Source organism: Plectropomus leopardus, chromosome 17, assembly GCF_026936395.1.
Source record: "Plectropomus leopardus strain MGB_pleo_1.0 chromosome 17, ASM2693639v1, whole genome shotgun sequence".
Taxonomy (NCBI): Eukaryota; Metazoa; Chordata; class Actinopteri; order Perciformes; family Serranidae; genus Plectropomus; species Plectropomus leopardus.
Window position 1 is genome coordinate 7168510 of NC_142192.1, and position 25497 is coordinate 7194006.

The 25497-nt window shown below is 41.4% G+C and overlaps 1 protein-coding gene across 8 annotated transcripts in view; it reads right to left on the reverse strand.

Moving 5' to 3' along the window:
• Positions 1-371: 371 nt before the first annotated feature.
• phactr4a (phosphatase and actin regulator 4a) overlaps positions 372-25497 on the reverse strand; it is a 41245-nt gene continuing 16119 nt past the window's right edge. For 5 of the 8 annotated variants that reach the window (XM_088090020.1, XM_088090018.1, XM_088090019.1 and 2 more), the window contains 13 exons: positions 18142-18312; positions 17972-18052; positions 15625-16953; positions 13785-14159; positions 10493-10624; positions 9408-9984; positions 6432-6661; positions 5498-5669; positions 5178-5233; positions 2422-2483; positions 2160-2297; positions 1681-1757; positions 372-1506 (listed from right to left, as the gene is read on the reverse strand). In XM_088090020.1, the coding sequence (XP_087946146.1) occupies positions 1491-1506; positions 1681-1757; positions 2160-2297; positions 2422-2483; positions 5178-5233; positions 5498-5669; positions 6432-6661; positions 9408-9984; positions 10493-10624; positions 13785-14159; positions 15625-16953; positions 17972-18052; positions 18142-18312 (3416 nt within the window). In that variant the 3' untranslated portion in view covers positions 372-1490. The remainder of the gene's footprint in view (positions 1507-1680; positions 1758-2159; positions 2298-2421; positions 2484-5177; positions 5234-5497; positions 5670-6431; positions 6662-9407; positions 9985-10492; positions 10625-13784; positions 14160-15624; positions 16954-17971; positions 18053-18141; positions 18313-25497) is intronic. The other 3 variants (XM_088090021.1, XM_088090022.1, XM_088090023.1) reach the window with 3 other exon arrangements.

Below are 25497 nucleotides of genomic sequence, written 5' to 3' on the forward strand. Positions count from 1 at the left end.
AATGTATCCCTCTAATCAGTTTATCTTGATAATCATTTGACATTCAGTTAGAGCACAAAGGAGGAGGAGAGCGGCGTTCCTGTTGACCGACTCAGTGTCTAATTAGCATCACAGGGGGAGGTTAAAGGGACGAACACTCCTGTGTGTCAGCTGCACTCATGAAACAGGTCCACGACTGAGGGAAGGACTGATTCTAAGAAATGTCTTGGGGCATGTTATTGGATTTTGGCAGTGAGACAGTGTTGACTGCTCTGTGAATCAATCTGCACATTTTATAAAACACTGCCCTCATCTGGTCATTTGTAGAGTCCTTATACTTTGCATTTACTTCGAGTATGACGAGTCGGCAGACTGGAATAATGACACCATGCTGAAATGAAAATCACAGGTTATTTTAATTTCTTAGTGGATTGCTCATTTATACAGTGTGCTTTGCAAAAAAAACAACAACATTTTTTTTTAAAGATCTCTGTATCAAAAAAAAGTACCATTACTACTTGGAAATAACATCTGAGAAATACTTTACAATTAAAATGTCAGCATTAATGTGGATGTACAATATATAAAGTCAATCAAATCTACATAATTGATCTATACAACTGCAGCCGGCTATTGACGTGCATATATAAAGAACCGTAAAAACAGCCAGGAAAATAAAAATATGTACATTTTCCAGCTTGAATAATTCATTATAAACATAGAATTAGAGGCTCTGAACTTTTTTTAAATTTCCTACACACCCAATAAAGGAACATAAGGTGCCTTATTAGAAAAAAAAATCTAGAGATATGTGCTCCATTTAAATGATCAAAAAAATAATACAGTAAAATGCACACTTTTCAGATATTAGGTTGGAATCAGGGCTCTGAGGGTCGTGCAGAGCTCAAACTCTATTCAGTTTTAAATAAGAAAAACGCTGCGGAACAGAAGTCTTTCACATTTTGTCCGACAGTGTGAGATCATGGGGAGTAAGGCCTGTGTGTGGCACCTCAGGGTACACATTTGCAGTACCAAACACATACGTATTAACAAGTTTAAACAGGTGTTAATAGTAACTACAATGATCTCTTTATGTGCATAGTTTTCCTGTTCTGCAGGGAAGGGAGATAATCGAATGTGAAGGCAGGTAAAGGCATGGGGAGAGTGGTTTCCCCCGAGGGAGACAGTGTGATAACACTCCAACAGTTATCCTTTCAGTTCAATCTATCTGAGCCCCCGGCAGAGAGAGGAGGAGGGGATTCTCACTTGTTCAGTGTTGGCACCAGAGTGCCTCCATCATGGACGCACCATCAAACTCCTCCACAGTCCGAGAACTGCAGCCGTGGGTTGAACCGATTCGTGGCTTCTTTGGTTCCAGTAATCAGCGACAGTCGGCTGAAGCAGGCTAGCAGGCAGGAGAAACAGACCAAACAGGCCACGTGTTCAGTTCACAGTGTGGAGACCGACTCACTTCCCACACTTTTAAGTGCTCTGCAGGTCGGCATGTGCAGCTAAGGCCGATGAAACCTGGCAAAAAGAGAGGGGAGAAAGGTTATTCCGGACCTTTCATCGCTGCAAACGTCTTCAGAAAATCTTCAAAAAAAGGAAAAACAGAAGCGATAAAGTATTGATGACTTGGCTGAATACACTTGGAGAACAGCTGAGGTGAATTATTGATGACGTGCTGTATACGAGCCTGACCGGGTATAGATCCTGCTGTCTTCGTGAACCTCCATCTCCATACTCTTGAATTCATTGAGCTCCTTGCGGATGGCGGCCTGAAAGTAGACATGACAGTGAAAGAGGTTTCATCCGTTTATGTGTGATCAAAGCTGCTTTTGACTGAACTTACAAATAAAAAAACATGTTTTTACCTTACGTACAAATTGAACACACTTAAAAATATGTCACATCCAGCGTAATTCCTGCTCCTACATATTTTCTGAGCTTCACTGGACCAGATAATTTACTTGGTAAAACTCAGCCCGGCCATTAAACGCTGGCTGCATTGCATTCCCGGGATTCCTGCTGGATACTGAATCTGCTTGGAATGCAAATCCTCTGAGAAAAATACATTGCTGTTCAAAAGACGCACAGAGCTTAGGCTCTCTCTGTCTAAGCTGCAAGATCCCCGTCAGTATAAAGAGAAGTGCGGAGTGTGCGCTTGCGTTGAGTCTCACCTTGTCAGCAGGAGTGAGCTTAGTCCACGGTTTATCTGCTCGCCGGTCGTAGTCGTGAGCGTGGGTGCTCTCCACGTACTCGTGGAAGCGCAGGATCTTCCGGGCCTGGAGCTCAGCCACCGTGGGCCTCTGGGACAGCTGGTGGCAGAGTGACATCAAGTTAAGTGTTTTATGTGTCATTGGTGTCAGTTTGTGCTTCATAATAATAATAATAATAATAACTGTGTGAATGTATGAAACAGTTCCTTCGCTGCATCCTGACCTTTCTCGTGAGCCTCCGTTTGATCTCGCATCTCTCTAACCGTCGATCCGCTTCGTTCTTGGCTGCGGGAGGAAAACACATTCCATGAGTGAGAGGGGAAACACTGCAGCCAGTCAGGTGGATTTCACCCGAGCTGCCATCAGCATGCCGCGGTAACGGGAATCCTTAATCACCGCCGTGCTCCACACAAGGCGCCGCATTGTTTCGGTGTGGCTTGTGAAGCGTCGTCTTGGCCAAGTCTTTCGAGGATAAGTGAGACGCGGCGCGGTGGTATGAATCCTGGATCAGAACGTGTTGACAGACTCGGAGACGTATTGTGTTGATACTAACTTGGCTTCAGAGTGATGCTGCATTGATGTTTCACCACAGTCTGCTGATCTTCACTTTGCTCAGCCTGCTCATAATGTTCACGTGTTTGTGTTGTTTAAACAGAACGTCAGAGAGGGAGATTCAGTATGTAAACCCGGAGCCAGAGCTAGTGATACTGGTATCACATGAGAGTTAAGACTTCAGAGAGAGAGAATCCAGCCTAACTCTTGTCATGAAGGGGGTTAAATAGCGCTTAAATGTTAAAAACTGGCACGGCCCATTTTCACCGAAGTCCCTTGATCTCTCACCTTAGGATATCTGCATCAAAATCAATTCTAAGGAACCCCTTGAGTTTCCTCTTAACATACTTGCCCTTTTTATACTAGTCAAAAGCAGTTTTGGGCAAAACCTATTCAGTTTTTGTCATGCAGTACCTATGTCTTTTTTCACTTACTGAATTTAAATATTACTGCATACTTGGGTCCCTGAACAGTCTTGGAATCACATAATTGGGTCTGACTTAAAAGCTGCGACTCTTGTGGATTCAATAAGCCCACATTATTTATGTGCAACGATGATTCCCCCCACAGATGCAATTTCATTGCAGTGAGACCTTTTTTTTTTAAATTAAATAAAAATACTGTGAAATAATCTGTGGTGACCTCGAGGATGATCAAAGCCAACACAAACTAGAGATCCTGATCATTCTGAGGAAGTATAGTTTCATAGGTATACTGATTATAAAGAAGTTGCTCAGTACTTTCCTGAACAGAAGTGCTCACCAACCAATCCCCAGATGCGGTGCAATTCTTACAGAAATCTCCAAATGTCAAAAGTTTTTGACACTAAATCACAGTATGGGTTTTTATATGGTGTTCCTCGAAGTCTTAGTGTCTTAATGTGGTATTTTGATGATATTTTTGACTGTTTTTATAAAGTTTTAAGTGGTGAGAAATGCTTAAATTCAGCCAAAAACCTGTGTTGCAGATGGTTTCAACACTAAAAATTGCTGCAACAAATGAAATATTTAAAACATAACTGAAGTTTCTTTTCATTCTTGCAATATGTTGTATTTAATTGTGCTCTAAACCAACATGTTGAGTATGTTTTGTAAAATAAAATTGAAAGTATTTAATTCATTGTGTGGACCTCAAACTAATGTCAAAGGAGGTGTCTGGACTCTGTGGCTGGACTGCTTGGGAACCACTGCTCTAAACCACGAGGGATCCTGACCCAATTAGGGGGTCAGCATTTCATTCATTTCTAGGAATAAAACTAAATGCATTGACTATAATTGAAATTGAAATGAAACTGTATTCAAAAAGTATGCGTGCTGTAAAATATCAAAATATCTTATACAAAAATTCATCCAAATCAACTTTGGCTCACTGTTTTGGATTAATTGTGCAGTTTATCAGTTGTTCCATGCTGTTATTCTAATGGGTTTAATACATTACGAAATATCCATAAAATATATTATGAAAAAGGTTTGGAAGCACTGCCTTAAACTTTCACAGTTTTAATAGGGACCTAAACAAAACACAATGTTTATTTAATTTATGACACACAGCACTGAGCTGCATCTCAATTTAATCTTTATGCTCCCAGCTTCCAGGTGATGTGTACCACTTGTATGTGGCATACACTGCTGACCTGCTATTTTGCCCTAAAGATCCCCTGCCCTCCCTAAAAAAGACAAAGATAGGTCTATAGTTGGGAGGGGGTGATGAGGTTAAAGCCATGTTTTCCATAGATAGAAGTAGATGTTCCCTTAATCAGCAGTTTGCATATGAATCAGGGTTTCACCAATCTGACTTTCCAAACTGCTTCGCAGGTAAGTACAAAATCAAAAGGTCACAAACGCTGGGTGGTGAAATGAAATGCAGGAAACAACCAAATGCATAACAAATGGGATGAATAACACATTTCAGTATACAGAGGTCATTACAACGTGAGACCCTAATTTGAACTGAAATAACTGATCTGCATACCGACAGCCTGAAAGAAGACTGGATGCATATATGATTCCGTCTCCAACTTTGTCCACATCCCATTTCTGTCATACAAAGCAAAACTTGTGCACGTCTGGTCTGAAAGTATGCACGACATTCTGACTGTACGTATTGCTTTATAAAGTTTATGTGGGGGTGTTGAATGGTTTATACATCTGACCTGTGGAGTAGTGACATTCAAATCCGAGACAATATCTTAAAAAAGTAAAGTCACTATGGACATTGTATAAACTGCTGTGTGTTCAGTGACTATCAATAAGCCAGAGGCAGAGAGGAAAAAACCCACATTAGCCAGTGAACAAATGCCAACTATTGATTTGAGCCGAGAATGAGGAAAATGAAGTGTGCACTTTCTGACCTTGCGGCGCAGAGGAATTAAATGCAAATAAACACACCTGAATGAAGAAGTGAAGGACGGGGGAGCGATAGTCTTACCTTGAAGGATGTTCCTCTGCTCCAACTCATCTGCTGTTGGTCTCTGACTCAGCCGCCTGGAGACACAAAACACTGTTGACTACTCATTTTTAAAGGCTGATGTGGATCACTCGAAAAGGAGCATATTTTGTCTCCAGGAGGGAGTATGGAGAGCCTTTCAAATTCTATGAATTACACTATAAATAATGTATGAAATCTGTCAAGCTGCATCAGCCGTTACATCAGCGATGGATGATGCTGACTTGCTGCATCCAATTTTTCTCTGAGGACATCTGCATTCTGGTGTTTATCAGTTTGCTGAGATGATGTGAGTTCTTTACCGTGTCAGTGCCGTGCCGATCTTGTTCCTCACTGCCAACCACTGCTCCCTGTTGTGCCAGCTCATGCTGTCTTGGTTCTCCTGAGCGTCCCTTTCCTCTCTCTCCTGTCTCTCCTGTCTCTCCAGCTTCAGGGCTAACGTGTCCTTCCTCTTCACACGGCTTGCCAGTCCACCTGTTACACATATGACCCATTTATTTATACATATCCTCAATTTTAAACAAATTTTAAATCGCGCATCACGGTGTTCATGAAATAGAGTCGTAAGAATAAGCAAACAATAAAAATGTAAATAAAATGTGTATTATGTGGTTCCTCCTGCAGGTTCTGGACCTTCATAAGATGCTCTTTGCCTCCTGTCAAAGGCCCTCTTGACTCTACAAAAAAAAAAAAAAATTCTCTGTTTTGATGCTTTTGGGAGACACCTCTTGAGCTTACAGGAACAGTGAGTAAGATTAAGGAAGATTAATCTTCACAGTCTAGTCATTGCAGATTGCAACCAGTTGAAGCTTCTCTTGGTTATGATTCCTATAGCTTTCATTGTTCAGGAGGTTTTTAATGGGAGCCGAATTATCAGAAGAGGTCTTTTCCTTTACAAAACAAACAATTTTAACCAGTAAACATAATAAAAAAAAATCTGTGTCTTTTCGACACTCTTGTCACGAAGGGGCTGCTAACTACTCTGGGTGAAGTGAAAATGTGAAACACAGATGTCCCCAAGTAGAGCCAGTTTTTGGATTGTCCATTCTGGGCCACTGTAGAAACATCACGGTGTTGGAAAACAAAAGGTCTTCAGGCAGTGGCAAGCACAACAAGAATATTTAACAACTTCCAAACTTATTCTCAAGTTGTTTTTACACTCAGTAGTTCAGTATTTTTTTTATTTTGTGTCTCATATGACTTTAATGGAGCAATACGAAAAAAAGACCAACTTACTTGGAGGGCTGTCATCGTCATCATCTTCGTCGTCGTCTCTGTACAGGATGGGGCCGTCAGAGTCAGTATCCTCACCGTCCCCGGAGCCTCCTACCTCTGGGATCGAACTTACTCTGATCTCTCCGACTAAACCCCTCCGGCTGCGAGGCTCCAGCTCAGGCTGGCGAGGAGGCCTCTGAGGATGAAGCTTCCGCATCTCCTCCTCCATGTCAAAGTCATCGTCTTCTGGCCTGTGAACAAGCACAAGCTGTGAGAGAGCTCAAGAAGCTCAGATACAGGTTTTCTCTTTTGTCTACGTGTGAGAACAAACTGCGTTACTTTCCAGCTTCTTTAACGTTCTGATGTCAGGGTTCCTAAAGTGACTATTTTTAATACCACTCAGGGTGAAATTTTAGACCATTTTTTTATATTTATTCATGTTTTCTGTCTCCCTCTGCTTGTGGGATTCCGATTCCTTCATTCACATTTTATAGAGTTTGAAATACACTGCTCCTCGTATGTATTGCCTTGCACCAGTTTCAGGAATGCTGCAAAATCTTGGCAAAAAGAACCATTTATTACTGAATTTACACTTCCCCCTGTTGTTTTGCTATCCTGATCTGCATTACATTATTACTAGAGGCGTTTGATAAATTATTCAAACAGAGATGTCCAAAAAGTCCAAAAAATCCTGAACTTCACATGACTTGGCATTTTGAAGACTGATTTAAGACATTATGATACCAATTTATGCCTTACTTTAGATGCATGAACACAATGACTTTTACAACTTTTTAAGGATCTGCAGGAACCCTGGATGCTCTAATGTGGTAAAGTGTGCAGCAGAGTGCCACTGGGAACAGCCACGGGCAATTTACAGCCCTTCTGTCAGGTGAGAGAATAAAGCTCGACTGTTTGCTGAGGAGATTAATGAGGCAGAGTTTTACATGACTCTTTTTCGGCTGACTGTGGAGGTTCGCTCTCTTGCTGGTAGCCCTCAGGTCAATAGCCCAGGAAACAAAGTGCTGGTCTTTTTTTAATTAGGGATATATGCTTGAAATTCAGTAAACCTGAGAGAAAAAATAACACCAAATCCAATAACAAAAACATTTACTGTCAAATGAAGAGCTTTGAAGTCCCTGCCATGTCCTGTAAATTTGTAATTGTTTAATGAACACTCATAAATGAGAAATCCAAATGGCAGATTTGTAATAACGTTTTACATCTTTATTTCAGTTTGGCCTTTCTCCTTTAAGACATTGAGTTACAGGCAAGGGACTCTTTGACCTGGCCCACCCAAAGATTCTTCCATTTGTTTGCTTAGATTTTTTTCTTTGTTGATATTGACCGTTTTCTGCAATAATGACAGCATAGTAATGCAGGCTTGTTACATCTCATAAACATGTTTCCCTGTAAGTTGAATCATTTTTCTGTTTTGCCCCATGACTGACTGAATTTTTAATCTAAGCAGGCTCTTTCACTAGAAAAGCTAGATACATAACTAGTTTGCATGGACTGTGGAGAATGGTGCTCTTAGAACTACTTTTTAGCACATTTTTAAGTCAAATGCAGTAAAATTCTTTAGTGTCAGAAAGCAGCGCAACGGACAACAGGAACTAGGTACAGGTTAAAAAAAAAAAAGGGGTAAAATACATCGATGATGCAAAGGTTTATGGGTGAAGAGAAAGAAATGTATCTCCTTTTGTTCTTAACTAATATGAACCATATCAAACTTACTAAGACAATAATTAAATTGTGTATTTCAGATACACAGATGGTGGATTTCTGCAGATACTGATGTTTAAAATAACCATTTGGCAGAATGCTGATACAGATTTTTATTTGTTTTTTTGTTATTATTTATACCCTCTTTTGTGCCAGGGAAATAAAAAAATAACAACAAATAACAACAGAAAAACATCAGCCACTGCCATTGTTCAATGTCATCTTATTTGCAGATTGACCAATGACAGTCAAAAAGGCGAATATCGGCCAATAACGGTGTGTTAATAAAATAAGTGCAATATTTAACACAAGGTGAGTCATCAAATATCTTCTTTTGTCAATCAAAAGTGCAAAATCCAGTAATATCTAATCTACCATTAATTATTCTAATCAAAACCAGCAATGTTCACAATTAAGAGACTCAAAATGGTTATATATATATGGTTAATAATTTATATATAAATATATATATAAATGCTTAATTTACTTTCAGTGACCTGAGTATGGATTTGTTCACATTCTAATTTCCTAAAAAAAAGAAAGTCTCCAACCTTAAACTTGAATTATGGTCTTTCGATCAGTGTCGCGCAACAGAAATTAAATTTTTTTGGCTAGAAAAAAATGTAATGTAAAGTGTTTTGTTCCGTCACCGACACGGTCATGTTTCTTTTGATTGAGTGTTAATAATGTCTCTTTGGAGTTCTCTCTCAGTGGCTGGCTAAACTGCCGTCACCAGACTGACTGACAGCAGATATTTACTTGCTCAACATATTTTTCATGTCAGCTTCACAGGAAAAAAAATAACAGTGTTTGTATTTGTTGATCATGGATTATAATCCCAAAGCCACCGTAGCGAGTGAGCGGAATCTGCTGCTCACAGACCGACTGGGAGCTGATCAGCGAATACGGTTAATGAGTTATAAACACATGTACAGCGGGATGTCTGTGTGATTGAAACGGCGGACTATGCAGACTACGCTTCACTAACCATGACAGAAACAGACTAGACTAGGAAGTAAAAAAGGTCTCTGTTTACCATGGAAGTGACTTTCACTGAAGCACACGCTGTAAACAACATGCGACTGCTTGATTTCTGTCGAGCAGTATGCGAAAGAGTCGAGAGCCCTGCTTTAAATCCCTCATAATCCTATAGTAATTCAACCAAATTGAATGCAAACATACAGACGACACTGAAGAAGGCTCATTCTCAGCTTTAAAGGCAATGATATTCTTCTACACAAGAATGTAATGTAGAGTATGTGGGACACTTACAGCCTGAGAGGTTCGATGGTGATGGGGAGCGAGTGGCGTGAGTTACCCCCCGCCTCAGTGAGGATGTCCAGAGGAGACTCAAACAGCATTGAGTGGGCCCTCTGGGAGCCGTCCGGGCTGGGCTGAGCTGGGCCGGGGCTGGCCAGAGCTCTCTGGATGAGGATGTGTAGCGGGATTGCTGGAGGCTGGCTGGGGGGCTCAGTGGTCGGGCTGGGGGGATCCGTCTGCACAGTGGGCACAGGACCAGAAGAGGAGCTGCTGGGTGGCTGAAGTGACTGAACTCTGGGGGGAGACGGAGGGATGTGGGATGGCGGTGAAGGCAGAGGCTCGGAAGAGATTTGAGGAGCTGCTACAGTTGTCTTGTCCTCGTTGTTATCTCCTTTAAGGACAGCAGGGGGCATCAGTGCAGGGGCAGTCGCCGGGTCGGTGGTGGGAGACTCTGGGACCTGACTGGGAGGAGACGGGTCCACGGAGTGACGCTTGGTGACAGGGGTCATCCTCTTTGGTGGAGTCGGCGGCGAGCGCTTAGCAGGTGCTGGCACTATGATGATGCCGCTGCCAGGCTGTGAAAGCTCAGCTGTCAAAACAACAACAACAGGAATCAATACTTGTCACACAGACTGATGCTCAAAAACACAGCGTGCAGTCAGAGCATGATGCCTGCGGATGCACATTCATCTTTAGCAAGGTGAAGTTAGTTTTATTATCAAAAAAGCAAGTATGTCAATAACGAGGGTAAAAACGATGTCCCTGTTACTGCTGAGCTGGTTGATGAGTCAGTGAGGGGTGACACAAATATTAACACACAACTGTATCAACAGTTTGTAATGAACATCCACTAGGATCAACAAAATATACACACAAACGCACTCCAGCACGTCAGTTTGTCCATGCCGTGCTATTTCTCGGCAGCATTTGTAGTTAAAGTTAGCTGAGCTGGGAACAGCTCAAATGGCTGCAATACACATGCACAATGCAGGACTGGTGTTAAAACAGCAGTGAGGCGTTCCATGAGGGGGTGAATCAATGCAATCAGTCTGCAGGCTCTGGTAAGACGGACTGAGATCTGGCGCCCGGCTGGGTACCTGAGCAGCTCTGGCCGGCTCTGTGCCGCAGGTACACAGGTAGAGAAAGGTAGAGGCCAAGCTCACTCTGGCGTGTCCAGCTGGTCCAGTAACAGGGCTGCCTGACCTTAGAAGCCCTGTTCAATGAGGAAGCTGGCAAACATGAGCGGAGATGTCAGAGAGAGGGACGTGTTTACATTCCAAGCTGGGAGATAAATGTTTGTCTCGGTTTGACGCCGTCCAGAAGCAGAGTATATGTCCATGTAAACAACCTCTGTGGAGAAATGTCTGTCTGAGAATAAGATAAGAAATGCCTTTTTTTTTTAATCCTGGTTACATAAAAGTACCAGTGTAGCTCAGTATTTCCCATTGAGACATTTTCTGACATTCCTTTTCTGACTTAATCTAAGTAGACTTAATACATTTATTAGCTATGTATAAAACTGTGACATTTTCAGTGCACTAAGAATTTACTTTGTATGCTAACATTATATCATTAGTGTTATTAAAAACATACTTAAATACAATTAATTGTATTTGGCTATACTACCTTTTCTCAAAATGCTGTACTTTAAAAAAAATTAAATAAAACTTTAATACAACTTTGTTAATAATTGGAAGTGTTATTAAATTAAATTTAAAGTGCACTAATAAGCTCAAATAAATCATATTGATGTATTTTCAACACATTTTTGATTACAGTATATTTTTTGTTCACTATAAGTGTATTAACATATCAAAAACTAAATCAAAAGTATGTAATGTACATAAGTATGCTTTATAAAAGAACAGCATGAGAAGTAAACTTTAGTATATTTAGGTGCATCTAAATGATGCTTTAGAATAGTACAGTTAAATGCAGTTAATTGTATTTCAGCATGTCATAGCAATGATGATATATAATTAGTATATTAAGCACAATGTTAGTATATCTAAAACAGCTCACTTTTAGTGTATAATTTAAATTTGAATAATTAAAAGTTTTTCAACAATCTTTTTTTCAACTTGGGATGGTAAAAATGGTAAAACACTTCTCTTTCAGGGAATGAATCACAGGGAAACTCCATTTTTCCTTGTCAGCCTGTTCAGCCCTATAAGAGCTAGACAGATGTATCGACCAGCTCAAAATCAACTCAGTATCAGATATTTGTATCGGTATATGTCAGTCGATAAATTGCAGTACAGAAATATCTAACCAGGTTTGAAGTAAATTGCCGTAAATACACTTTTCTGCACCAGGGGGCAAACTCATTTTTCAACTTTAACATGTATGTCAACTAAAGCTATTGGCCAACATAGTAGTATCAGATTTCAAAGAGTAGTTTTCATATTCATGGGTTTATGCTTTTTCTTTTCAAGAAAAATCCAGCGACCAATAAGGCATCTATGTTTCTAAATCCATGAAAAAAAAAAAAAAAAAGATGCACACTGCAAGAGACACTCTCCAAAGACAAAGTCCATTACCAGTGTAATCTCAGCCAGCTAGTAAGGCCAGCTACTCTGTGCACACTGAATGTGACAGTGTGAAATGAAATGTAGTAGCACATGTATAGAAACCTCGCCTAACAAATGGTGGTGGAATGTGTCACTGCCACAGACACTGTTTCAAAGAGACAGTACTGGGATGGGCTTTGAACAACAGCAGCTGTGGCACGCTGGGCCAAAGGATATGAGAATCTAAAAGCCAATCAGTTTCTATCTACCCTCCAGGGAAGTGCTGGCATTGCATAAATGGTGCAAAGACAAGCCGGTGCGAGTCCTGTCTGCAGAGACTGGTGGCTGTGCTTGCAGAACTTGCACGTCAGCAACACATTGGAAAACACCTACACAGCAAAAAACTGCAGCCTCACTGTGAGACGCCACTTAAGTTAGACATAGAAAAAAGACTCAAGGTAATAGGGTCAATGCTTAAAGAAACAATACTGTGTGTGTCTTTCAGTCGCTTAAAAAAAAAAGAAATTCAAGGAGTCCCAGCATAAAAAAATATAGCTGAAATACAGCTGTCAATAACTTTCTCTGAATCAAAGATTAATACTTGTTTTCTTCATCTGCTATTTAACAAGCTGAAATGACTAAAATAAGACTTGGGTACATTAAACTTTCAAAGAATATCTTGCTATTCCACCAACAGCATCTTCCTACCTTCTTTCAGTCACTAACCACATGATTTAGTCCGTCAAAAATTACAACAGCCGCACCACAAGACACAACAAGTAGCATCTGCATCTTTGAAATAGGTGTGGGCACAAACCTCTTACACCCAACATACCATGTAAATCCCAACCTTAACTGACACCTAGCAGCTGTTTTTTTTTTCCTGTCTAAATGAGAGAGCCTTTCATCTACAAGAAAATGTTGTATTTAATTTTAAAATAATTCAGGGTCATGGTTTCCCACACATTCATTCATCTGCCATAAGAAGATTTTTTTTATTTTTGAGGCTGGACCATTCATTAGGAGCGCTGTTCAAAAACTGCTATTCTTTGGGGCGACCTCCAGCTCAACTGTTAGAGTGTGCGCCCCACATGGCTGAGGCTTCTGCAGCGGCCTGGGTTCGAGTCCAGCCTGCAGCCCTTTGCTTTCTCTCTCCCACCTTTCCCATCACTCTCAGACTATCCTACCAATAAAGGGAAAATGCCCCAAAAATTATCTTGAAAAAAAAAATGCTATTCTTTGTTTGACTGGTTTGTTTAACTACTTTCACATAGGTGTAACATTATGCAAGTGTGCATGTCAGTGTGAATGTAAAGAAATGTAGTCTATCAAAGGCAATGTGCTCCCAGTGTAAATATTTAAGAAAAACTTTGTCTGGCTCTTCTATCACTCATCTACTCCACCTCTCTAAATGTGACAAAGGTAAATAAGGAATGACGTCACGTCTGCTCGGTGTACGTGTACATTTTAAACTCTATCTTGGCTCTATTTTGTTACTAAGTTGTGTGGTACAACCTGTTTTTTTAAGTTTAAGCTACATAATGTTTGAACATTCTAGTGAAACAGGCTGCAAACTCTCAAGTGTCCCACCACAAATACATGTTTTAACCTATGGGAAACACTGCAATGGAATTTGGGGTTGATGCTAGCATGGCCGAGTGGTCTACGGCCCTCTGTGGAGGTGGTTGTTTAAATAAAGCATGCAATCTGAAACCATTGTTTCTAAAAGATTGAATAAATAGTTTCCCTAGGCCTAATCAAAATACTACACAGCTCATTATGGAGGTTGTTTGTCTAAAAGTATAAAGACACAAAGACCAGCTTTTTAAAGACAGAGATTAATTTTCAAAGCGGCAGAAGCAGATGCCAACAAACTTACCAAGCAGTGCAGGGTTGCTGTTGCGGTTGGTGGGTTTGGGTGGAGGGATGGGAGGCTGCTTGGCGTGAGGAGGGACAGGGGGTGGCGTATCAGAGTCAGCTGAGGAAGGAGCAATGAGGGGGGATCGTGGTGGGTCTTCAACTATTAAGGAGACTGTCCTCGGTGGCTTGGCTATGGCTACAGCAGCGGAGGAGGAGGAAGAAGAGGACGAAGAGGAGGAGGATGAAGAAGAGGAGGGGGTTGAACTCCTGCTGGAGTCAGCGGAGGGTGTGGTGAGAAACTTAGGGGGGAGCAGTGCTTGTTTGGGTGGGGGAGGTTCCTGCTGGGAGTCTTGTGGTGGACGAGGGTCAGGGGCGAAGCGGACACCAGTGGACTCTACAGAGGGTACACACACACACACACACACACACACACACACACACACACACACACACACACACAGAGATTACAGGGAAGGTCAAAGCAACAAGGTAAAACTAAGCACAAGACAAACAAAAAAGGATCATCACATGCAGCAGTGATACTCAATCTATGGCCTGTCCTAAAATCCTAGAACTGTCCTAAAGTTCTAGAAACATCCTACAATCCTAGATATGGTCTTCAAATCCTAAATATCCTAAAATCCTAAAAAACATGTTGCTGCTGCAACTGGCCCCTGTTCTCCTGACATTTTGCAAACAAAGCAAGTTGAGTATCCTTGACATACAGTAAAACCTGAACGAGAAGCTGAGGTGTTGGTGATCATTAGAAAATAAGCCGCTGTTTCAGAGCTTATCCCAAGGGCAACTTTGATCAAGGCTCAACTGTTATTAGAGGATGAGAGGTATCCAAAGTTCACAAGCAGCAGACATGCAGGACGATCAAAGACGCACATCGATTTGTTCTTCCCTCTTTTCATGTTGGCATAAATCCGTGTATCAAAGCTTCATAGCTGCTCTTACAGTTTGTGGAGGCTTTCAGATTGATTTTGTTGACTTCAGAGTTACAGTTCAATCATTTACCCATAATGCCTTCACTGCACCGTCAGGAGACTTTGGTTTGCACACGTTGGTATTTCATCACAGCAAAACATTCATTGACTGACTATTTACTAGGACATCTGCGTGTTAGCTCACATGTCAACCAGTCATGAATTTGTCTCGACCTTCTCCTGGCTGACTCAAAGTTGGTCAGATCACTGCTTGTCATCATGGATTAGCTACAAGCAGATATCACTTAAAACATAAAAGTCACTGTCACAGTGAGACAGGCTGAACAGTAGTTCAGTTCTGTTTTCCTGCTTATCACCGTAATCAATGTTTGACTGGTACATTATTAAGCAATGTTGTACAATTATTATATAACTCAAGTAACTGTTACAGAGAAGTACTAGGCAAAATGTGAATCTGTCCTAAAACAGTACTCGCATGTACATATTTGTGAACACTGAAATTGTTTTTGCTTGTTCTCTATCCTCCAGTGTGACGGGTGAGACAAAATCCATTGTTCTTTTGGCAGAAACACAGTCCAAAGATGGAATTTCATGCTAGATAAACATTAACATCGGAAGATACCCACCTAATATGATTATAAGCTGAAGTCTTACATTAGCTTTAGATTCTAAACTGGACTTGCTGAAGTTTTTTAAAACCAGTCATTCGGAAATCAATCATTTGCATGTGTCAGGGTAATTTTCTTGTACTTTTTACCAATTTCTTGCTAATTCTTGGGTAATTTCTTCTTTCTTTGCTCAGTGCATTCTTGCCATGTGTTTTTAAATAAATCAAGACATTTTCCTCAGGTTTTTAAAAGGTTAATGTCACACACTGGCAGGTTGAAAGTCTGAAGAGAGAGATCTTACCTGATCGTTCTCTGAACTCTGCAGCCGGCATATACCTGGGCAGGGTGATCCTCCTGTCAGACTCAGAGGCTGGGCGCGTCCTCTTGTTGTCCTCTGAGGAGCTCTTCTGTAGAGGAGGCCGCAAATCTATCTCAGAGACGGGCCTACCTACAGGCCGCGGCTCATCCACTGACCGCTGAGGCTCGGGCTTCTCTCTCCTGTCCTTCTCCTCCCTCTTTTCCCGGTCTTCTCGTCGCTCTCGATCATTCCTCTTGGCCCAGTCATCCCATTTGTCCCTGTCCTCTCTCCTCTCTCTGTCATCTCTCCTGTCCTTATCGTCTCTTTCTACTCGCACGTCTTTCCTCTCCCTGTCTTCTCGTTCTCTGTCATCTCTGTTGTCTCTCCTTTCCCTCTCAAGCCTCCGATCCCTATCCTTGTCCCTGTCATCCCTCCTTTCTCTGTCATCATGCTCCCTGCGTTCCTTCTCGTCCCTGTCTCTCCTTTCTCTCTCATCTCGATCTCTTTTTTCTCTCTCATCCCGATCTCGCCTTTCTTTCTCATCTCGATCTCTGCGTTCTCTCTCGTCCCGATCTCTCCTCTCTCTCTCATCTCGATCTCTCCTCTCTCTCTCGTCCCGATCTCTACGCTCTCTCTCGTCCCGATCTCTACGCTCTCTCTCGTCCCGATCTCTACGCTCTCTCTCGTCCCGATCTCTACGTTCTCTCTCGTCCCGATCTCTCCTTTCTCTCTCATCCCGATCTCTACGTTCTCTCTCGTCAGGATCTCTGCGTTCTCTCTCATCAGGATCTCTGCGTTCTCTTTCATCAGGATCTCTGCGCTCCCTCTCATCGCGATCCCTCCTTTCTCTATTGTCTCTCTCTGGTCTTTCATCTCTCCTCTCTCTGTCATCCCTCCATTCTCGCCTATCTCTCCGGTCGCCTCCGCCATCTCTTTCCTTTTCATCTCGCCAGTCCCTTCTTGCTCTGTCCTCCTTGTCATCTTTTCCATCTCTCCTCTCTTCCCTGCGGTATCTATCATCTTGTGGAGGTCCTCGGGGTAAAGATCCTCCTCTCTTATCAACATCGGATGGCAGACGGCTTCGTCTGTCCGCTTCCACAGCAAGCCTTGCGTGAGAGTCCACATCCAGAGGTGCCCGGTTGCTCCGGGAGGCGTCTGATGGCGCTCTGCTACGACGGTCATCTGCTTGGGGCGGCCTCAGGGCATTCCCCTTGAAGTCAGATTCCCCTCGAGACACTCGCACCCCTGGTTCTGACATTCTGTCCATGTCCATTGGCACAGGGTGCCCATTTTTCACTGGTGGAGCTTTGGAGTGGTTAACGTCATTGCTCTCTGTTCCATGAAGACACAAGCAGGAGAATACAGTTAGCTTTGTCAAAAATGGAGACAAGTCATCCACACAATACTTTTTGACAGGGAATGTCACTGTTTAACCCTTAAATTATTAACTGCTAGGAATAATTTTTACAGGTTATGCATGTCGGTCCATAGGATAATTTTGATGTGTGCACATCACCCACACCTAGTGGGTGACAAGACAGACAGCTAGCTAGCTGAAACAATATGCAGGAACGTAGTGCCTACTTTCCAACCTCCAGTCTGCACTAATTACTTAGCCTTGGCTGCTCTACACTGTGCACAAACCAGGTGGGATGGGAGCTAGCTAACGGCACCTATCATTCAGCCATCACCACTAGTAATGCCGCCCAGACCGAACAGCCTTGCTGTGGAAAAATTGTGCCTATCCTCTGGTGTCCCCCTTGGCTGCCCCAGTGAGTAAGCGTCTCAATTTTGAGCCACAAACCCTCTTTAGCAGTGTTAGTGTTAGCACATTTGTAGTGTGTGAGCACAGCTAGTGGTGCTAATGAAGTTAACAATGCTAAGGGGATTTCAGACTCAAAATCAGCCACTTTCTTACCAGGGCAACCTGGGGGAACACCACAGAGCAGCAATCATATTTCTGCAGCAACTTCCTCCCACTGCAGTTCAAAGTGGCCAAGGCTAACATTAGTCAACCACTGGAGATTGGAGGGTGGACAGTGGGCACTTTGTTTCAGCATGTTAACATGAGTAGCCGGCTATCTGTCAGTTAGCTACAAGTTAACAAAATAAAAGAAAAGACATCTACATCACAACACATCTAAAGGGATAGCACCTTGAGATGCAGCACTAAAGCTCACTGAGTCACTGGAGCACCAGACCAAAAGGAAAGGCCTCTTGTATATCTAATTTTTTTTCCTAAAAAAATTAGCCGGTTAGTTACCGGTTAATGGGTGTCGGGCTATCGAAAGCAAAATTTACCAAAATGGACATCCCCATCTTTGACAAAAACAACTAAAGCCCGACCTACCATTCTCTGGGATGTCCTTTAAAACCCCTCTGGCAATCAGCTCTTGCCGACTTTTTCTAACAGATATCCTTCTTTCCAAGGCTGAGGAAAGAAACAGAATATATGAATAAATCAAGCATAAAGTAACGCACACAGCAGGGGAAAGTAATAAGTTCTTGTGCCCAGCATACCTATCGATGTTTCAGTGAACTTTTCACTTGGCTTCTTCTTTCTCCATTTCCACGGTTTGAAGATCTTTCCCATTTTGGAGAACTTGCCTTTGCGTTTGGTTGGAGGTGTTCCCCCACCGGAGTTTCCTTCCTCACCTCCTGTTTTGCTCTGTTGCAGGTCGACCTCATCATCTGTGAGAACAGGACAGTGGCAAACAGAAAACTCAAAGTTAGACTTCTGAAAAATAAGTGAAAGAGGAATTTCTTTCATTTTAAATCTTATTTCGCAAGGTTTTGGTCTCGATGCTCCAAGAAGGCCAAAGCAATTAATGCAAACAATACAGCACATGAACAATGCAGTCTGTCGTACGGCAGTTACATGTTTAAACAGCTGTGGCTGAACAACACAACACCATTTACTAAATTTGATTTACACATATTTTCCTTTACAGAACACAACAGTTCATTGTGCTCATGTGAATGTAAGTGAAAAGTCCCTGCTGTGTTTTATTGACAAACCCAGATAATATTTGGGCTTATCACAGAATTCTTGGCAAGCCTCTATTATTAATTGTTTACAATGGAATTTAATTTTCAGTTTCACTAAATGCCCACATCTGCATGACAACTGCTGGTGGCCTGTCACTGTAGCAAACACTGCAGTTCAGAAATCTTCTGCATGGTTAGTTATCATGATTGCCAAAAAATAATTAAAGGTAGTTACAGCCTATTTTCAAAACTGCCAGCCATACTTTAAGGACTTTCTAACAACACCATTTGAGAAAGTATGTATTAAGATATAAACAAACAGCATTATATCCCACCCAATAGTCAGATAAAATGCCATAACTAGCTGATATACAGGCAAACATGAACCTCATTGTATTGGAAAATCAACAGAAAAAGGTTCCTCCATCATGCTGAGAATCCCCAGACAATAATCTAAACAGCAGTTTAGATTTCTGATCAGCTATGCACGTCCAGACATAGGGTGGGGCTACAACTCTAAACTCTACGTTCAATTATCTGTTATATCAAAGGACGAATCCAAGTCCAAATTCCACTCTCACTGCCCAAGCTGTCCCAGCTGTCATGTGAGAGCAGGACAGTAAAATATGGGCACGGCCTCTCATGGTATTATTTACAGGGTGGAGTGAATTAATGTGATTTTTGCCATAGTAGTTATGATAGTTTAGGATCATTGGACATCCACTGCATTTGTCACGTTTGCCATCAACAAAGTCGTTGATAAATTTCTTTTAAATAAGAGTGATTAACTACACAAAAAAGCTAGAGTTGCCCCTGCGAGTTGAAGATTCAAAACATCTGTCGAGGAGTCATCTGTCAGTCAGTGTACAGTGTACTTCAGGACCGAAACGTCCCCAGAAGTGGCTGCAGAGCGAGTGCTCCTAGGTTTCATACTGCTTCGGAACGAAATGGAACAAACAGTCGACAGCTAAATCCATTCAATGGACAAAATTCTGTGCCAGGTCCAGCACTAAAATAAGCTCACAGCTAAGACTAAACTATGACTCAAAATTCTAAATTCTTATGCTTTTGAAAATCTTAAGTACATACTGGGTGTGAAACCATCATTATAATTCCAAGGTGATGACTCACATGACAGCAGTTACACAACACCGCAATATGGCAGCAAACACAGAGTGATGCAGAAGGCCTATGGTTTAAGTGCAAGCAGGAGGGAAGGAAATGTGCTCACCATCAGGAAGACAGGTAAGCTCATTTTCTTGTTAGAGCAATTACAATTACATTATGACAGTGAGACAGAGGTATGCGTAATGAGGAGACTCACTTCCAGTTGTGATCTAAGAGGAATGTCTGCAACAGAGTGACATGAATCACTCCCGTACATCCGTATAGTGGACATTCGAATCATCTGTCGACTAAGACTGCTTTAAGTCTGCTTCTAGTTGTACTAGGTGAGATGTACTAGGTGTACTGTGCAGTGTACTTCTGTTGGTCCCCAGATTTTGCTGTGGAGTGAGTGCTTTTGAGTTTCATGCTACTCTTTGGTACAAGTAGCTATGAACATGTGGACAGCGACCAGGAGGAAGAGCGAACCGGTACCATGAAAAGCGGTGACATTACAGCTAACAACAAGTAAATACGATAAAGACTGTGGCTCAGTAAAAAATGTTGCACATTTGCACATTATTAAAACTTAATATGAAATTAAAATATAATAATAGTAAATAATTCTAAGTTCTGTAGAGCCTTTGATAATCACACATTTTGGGCATGTAAATACACACACACTCTGTAAAAGGTGAGTCAGGGTTTCAGGTATTAGGCACTTGAATTTAAAGCTTTTTTAGCCCTTTTCAAGATCATTTTTAACCAAAGCAAAGACTGACTTTTGGACAAATCATATTTTTCTCATTCACGCATTCAGTAATTAATATGTAGCCATGTGCAAAGGTAGGTTCCATGTCAGAATATGGTTAGTGAGTTAGTTAATGTACGTTTTGCCAGCGGGTAAGTGCATGTAAAAGTAAAAACACAATATCAGATTCAGTGGTAGTTTTAAAGATTTGTAACTTCAGAAATGTGAACTTTCACACGGAAAAACTCGAGTCATTTTGACTTTAAAAAAAAAATTAAAAGAAGGATAAATTAATAAAAATGTTTGTAGCAATGAACAACTCATAAATGCAAGACTTTTGCAGCCTTATAAAATTCAAGACATTTTAATACTTTTTAAGGACCTGCAGATACCCAGTTAGTGTGTGTTTGGAGGCTCAAAAATTGATGTTCAAAAAAGGTAAAATGAAATGACCTGGGGAAAACCAACATAAACAGTGAGGTTGAGAAAGGCAAAACATGAGAAATGATGCACAACAAGGTGAGAAGATGGGATCCCTATTCAGCAAAATCATAACTGACTGATTTTAGGTCAATAATTTCTGACAGAGGAAGGGGAACACCTGTCTTACCAAACACTGACTGATATTACACGTTAAAGGTTTTTCACAGACGTTTGACACTGACGGATTAAAAGTGGATTGGTACCTTTTACAATCTCAATAAAAACCTGCAACCTGCGAATTAGTTTTTCAAGGTCAGAGATAAACGTAGCCAGTATCATGAGTCAGAGAGGAAAGCTGAGGACATCAGGCCCCTTTGGGAAAATAATTTTTTTTTTTTGTATCTTGAATGGAAGGGTTAATGATTAATTCATGATTTATTAATGACTAACTAGTATCTGATCAATCAGGAGTACAAGAGCTGTCAATGCAGATTTTCAGAAGTTGGTTCTATGCATGTGGGTTTATTTAGTGGTGGAAAATTTCCATACAGTTAGGATAAATGTGCCAAACGTTCAGTGGGCAACCACAATCTAATCCCATGCTGTGGACACAATGAGTAGATTTCCATATGTCAGAAAGGACAGAGTGAGCTCACCCAGACTGCTGGAAGCCTCTGTCCTGCAGCTCTTCGTCAAACTGCCTCATTGTAACCACCATTTCTTTAACCATTCCTTCATTCTAACAAAAATGAACCGCCAAATTTGAATTAACACTCAATTACAATTAAGCCTTAACCACCAAGGTATGCTTCAGGTCTTAAACTAAAAAAATGAGGACGGAACAGAAAGACAAACAATGGCAGCAATGACAGCGTCTCACTCCTGGAAGAGGTGATGAAGAAACAAAGTTTTGTCTTTCAGTAATGAAGAAGACTGTGCATCTTCATTACTGCTCCCTCCTCTTTTAATGCTGTGACAGTGACAGGCGAACACCAGGGTGAAGGACGGTGTTGTAAGAGCAGAGTTGCTGTTTTCAGGAATAACATTTGTGAGAAACTACACGAGAGATGCAGACAGCTGTCGGCAATCTGAGCAGAGAATGAATTGGCAGTTTATTTGTTAGGTGGTGGTAAATGTAGTGTTGTGTGTAATATTTCCTGTCGCTTTCATCTACAATAATCAGTGACCAGGTTACTAGTGTTTTTCATTAATGTGGGGAATATGAATAACCCATTTTCTCTGTGCACCACAACACCATAGCTTGAATATGATCATGCCGGGATAGACTTTATTATTCATGTCCCTGTAAACACAGTTCCCGTCAGAAAAGACTCTATCTGTAAAGCTCAGTTTAACATAACAAATTTCAAATTCATATTCTGAGACTATTCATCTTGAGTGGGCAAGGCTGATTATGATCATCCCAAACCTCCATACTGTCACTGTTATTGTCACTGTGTGTAAACATGTTTAGTTTGACTCTGCCCCTGCAGCAACGGTGGCATTGCTAGAGAGCACAACACAAGAGTAAACTGGTGGTTTAGTTACAACTTGTGGTATAAACTATTGCAATGCTACTCTGTTGCATGTATCACATGGCAGGACAGAAAGACGTGTTCTCTTTAGCCTTGAGCTCCTTTATAATTGGTCTTCACACTACTGGAAGCTGATAACAAATGTCAAAAATGTCAAAGCTACAGAAAGGAATGTTAGATTAGGCTGTTTATCAATAAGATATATACAGTATATATATATATATATATATATATATTAGCATTCCTTACTCACTGTGTATGTCCTTGTTCATTATCTTCACATTGTTGAGGCAGTTTGTTTTGCATACATGTATGTTAATGAGCTGATACTGTTCAGCAAGACATTAAATAATTTTGCAGTTTCACTGGTCGATACACCTATAGTTTAGTCACAGATACAACACACATTCCCACTGCACAAAAAAAAAACACTAACACGAGCTAACATATGGCTTTTTAATGCAATGAAAATGTGCTGAGAAAGATCACAACTGGGTCAAATGACTCTGCAGTAGACACAGGTTTTTATGATTTCTGGCTCCAATCGAAATTGATAGGAACACAACACCTGGGTGAACACCCCAATTTTAACTCCTTAACCGCCAAGATGGAATGACACGCCAACACTAATTATCGTACATCTCCTCAAAAATTAGCACTAAAACACCAATTCAAATACATCGGCACCAAGTTTGAAAGAGATACTGAATAATTAAGAGATATATGAAGAGAAGAGACCACTGAACAGTTTTCAAAGATCTCTGCTCCTGCTTCTGTCTACTGTCTACTCTGGCCTGCCCGTGACATCCTACGGACACACCAACAAAACAACACACACACAAAAGCTGACAGAAAGGCAGACTCACGTGCTGCAGCGGTGTGTTCACTGGCAGTAGGAATAAAATCTGTCACCTATATTCAGCGGGCTTCTTGTTTGAAAGACCTGCGTGCATGCACTAATTTCGGTGGTAAAGGGGTACAAGTGCTGCTTAACTGGCAATTAACCTTACATGACCCACTGCTGCAACAATAGTTCAGGAAAAGTTCTCCATAAAATGTAAAATGATTTTGTATCTACCCTTCATATGAAGTAAAGCAGGCTGTTGAATGTTATGTGTGAAATCCCATGCTGAAATGCAGGCATACAGAGGCCATTGAACTCTGTCAGTGCACTGGCCCTTACAGCTATTCCTGAAACATGTGGGTGGGTGTTAAACTGAGAGGGGTGGGCTGGCAGTCAACTGGGAGACACTGATGTGCTTGACTGCAACAGAAGCAAAGTGTGATGTGGTGACCTTAAACAATAGAGCATGACAATCTGAGATGGCTGTTCTTGACAGAGGCATCAGAGAATTAAAGGCAACGACCCCAAACAGGAGGTGAAAACAGTCGAGAAAGAAGAGAAAAATGTGATAATGCTCAGACTCTGTACTAACACCCAGGACCAGGTATGCATTTATAAAGGGACGCTAAACAGGAAAGCTTGTTTCAACAAAACCTGAGTGTAGTAACAGCATAGGCTTCTGTAAATGTTCAGCCAGTCAACTTCAAAGGACGTCTTAAAGCATGAAACCTGCACTAACCACCCAGCACTCTATAGCCAAGCTGTCCATATGACTCATGCCAATCACATGACACTCTGACACCAACTACACAAAATAGCACACCAGAGGCAAGAATACATTTTGCAGAGAGCGAATATGTAACGAAGAGGACTGTCTCGTGTTACTTGTTTCATTCAGAGAGTGTTGAGAAGTGTTTGAACTGAAGCCCTACAGGAAAACTAACAGCAAATATTGATCCAACAAATGATAAATCAACAGTTGGTTCCTTCTAACCAACTGTAGACCAACAGGTAAGTGTTGGTCTAAGTGAAAATTAAAGGTTGTGATAGTGAAAGACAGGAGGTGGTCTTTCTGATGTAGAGGCTGAATTCCTATAGCTGCGAGCTTCATTATTAAGAGGATTCGTAGGTGTGCAAATAGACCTTGAGAGGATCCACCTTTTGACAGCAAAAACAGGTTTTGAAGGTTTAAACTATAATTAGCTTAATTACAGAGAGACAGGGGCTTCAGGGTTCACCGTGCACCTGTGGAATACAACATGAGCCTGTTTACACTTTGTATTAACATACGTTTTTGGTGATCTGACCACCAAGTGGTCAGCTCTTTGTCATTCTGTTCACACATGGCATTAGAATGTGTCTCCATGTGCCCAGATTTGACCTGTTTCAGTTGAGTAAAACCGTATTTCATCATAGAGCTGCACACAGTGCATTAGATTTGCAGAGCCCCTCCTCACCCTACTCACTCTAGCTTTCTGTTTATCATGAGATAAGCACAGCCCACAGTTAGGCTGGGTATCAGTACTCAATACCTTTAAATAAGTCAGTACCAAGTGGTATTAAAACTTCTCTAGAAAAATGTGACTATATTCAATCCTTTTTGTACCAAGATCTAAAAACAGTAAGACTATTTGTATGATTTTGCTTACAGCCACTCACCGCAAGCATTCTTCAGTGAAATACAAAATACAAGTGGCCCACTACTGCAGCAGCAGCTACAATCCATACAGTCTGTTTAATGGTGAAATCAAGCATGATGCATTCGATGGAAATGGCAGTTCAGTATTCTAAGACGCCACCAAAACGTTCAAAAGTAAGGCAATACTACATGCTTGTGGCATGTTGTGGCAAGTAAATGCTTCCATTTGTATGATGGGTATTGAATGAAGTAGAGGAAAGGTAACAATAGTAATAATAAAAGTAAGAGGTCAAATGAAGAACCCTATTAGCATCTGTATCATTTACTAGTAAAAGTACAAGTGCCATCAATTTGAAATGATACCCGGACCCACCTCTAGATCCCTGCACCTCCCAAACTCTAAACTACTGCTGTGGGAGTGCGAGCTCCACTTCAGGGACAGTTGGTGAGAGTCCACCTGCACACATGGTGTGACGGGGCTAACTGATAGCATCACAAGGTTAATGTTAGTTAATGGTCATTAATAGGTCAAGCAGCTTCGGTGTTGGTGTATGTTTTTTGGGACCACAACAACTGCTCGGGCCAACTGGTC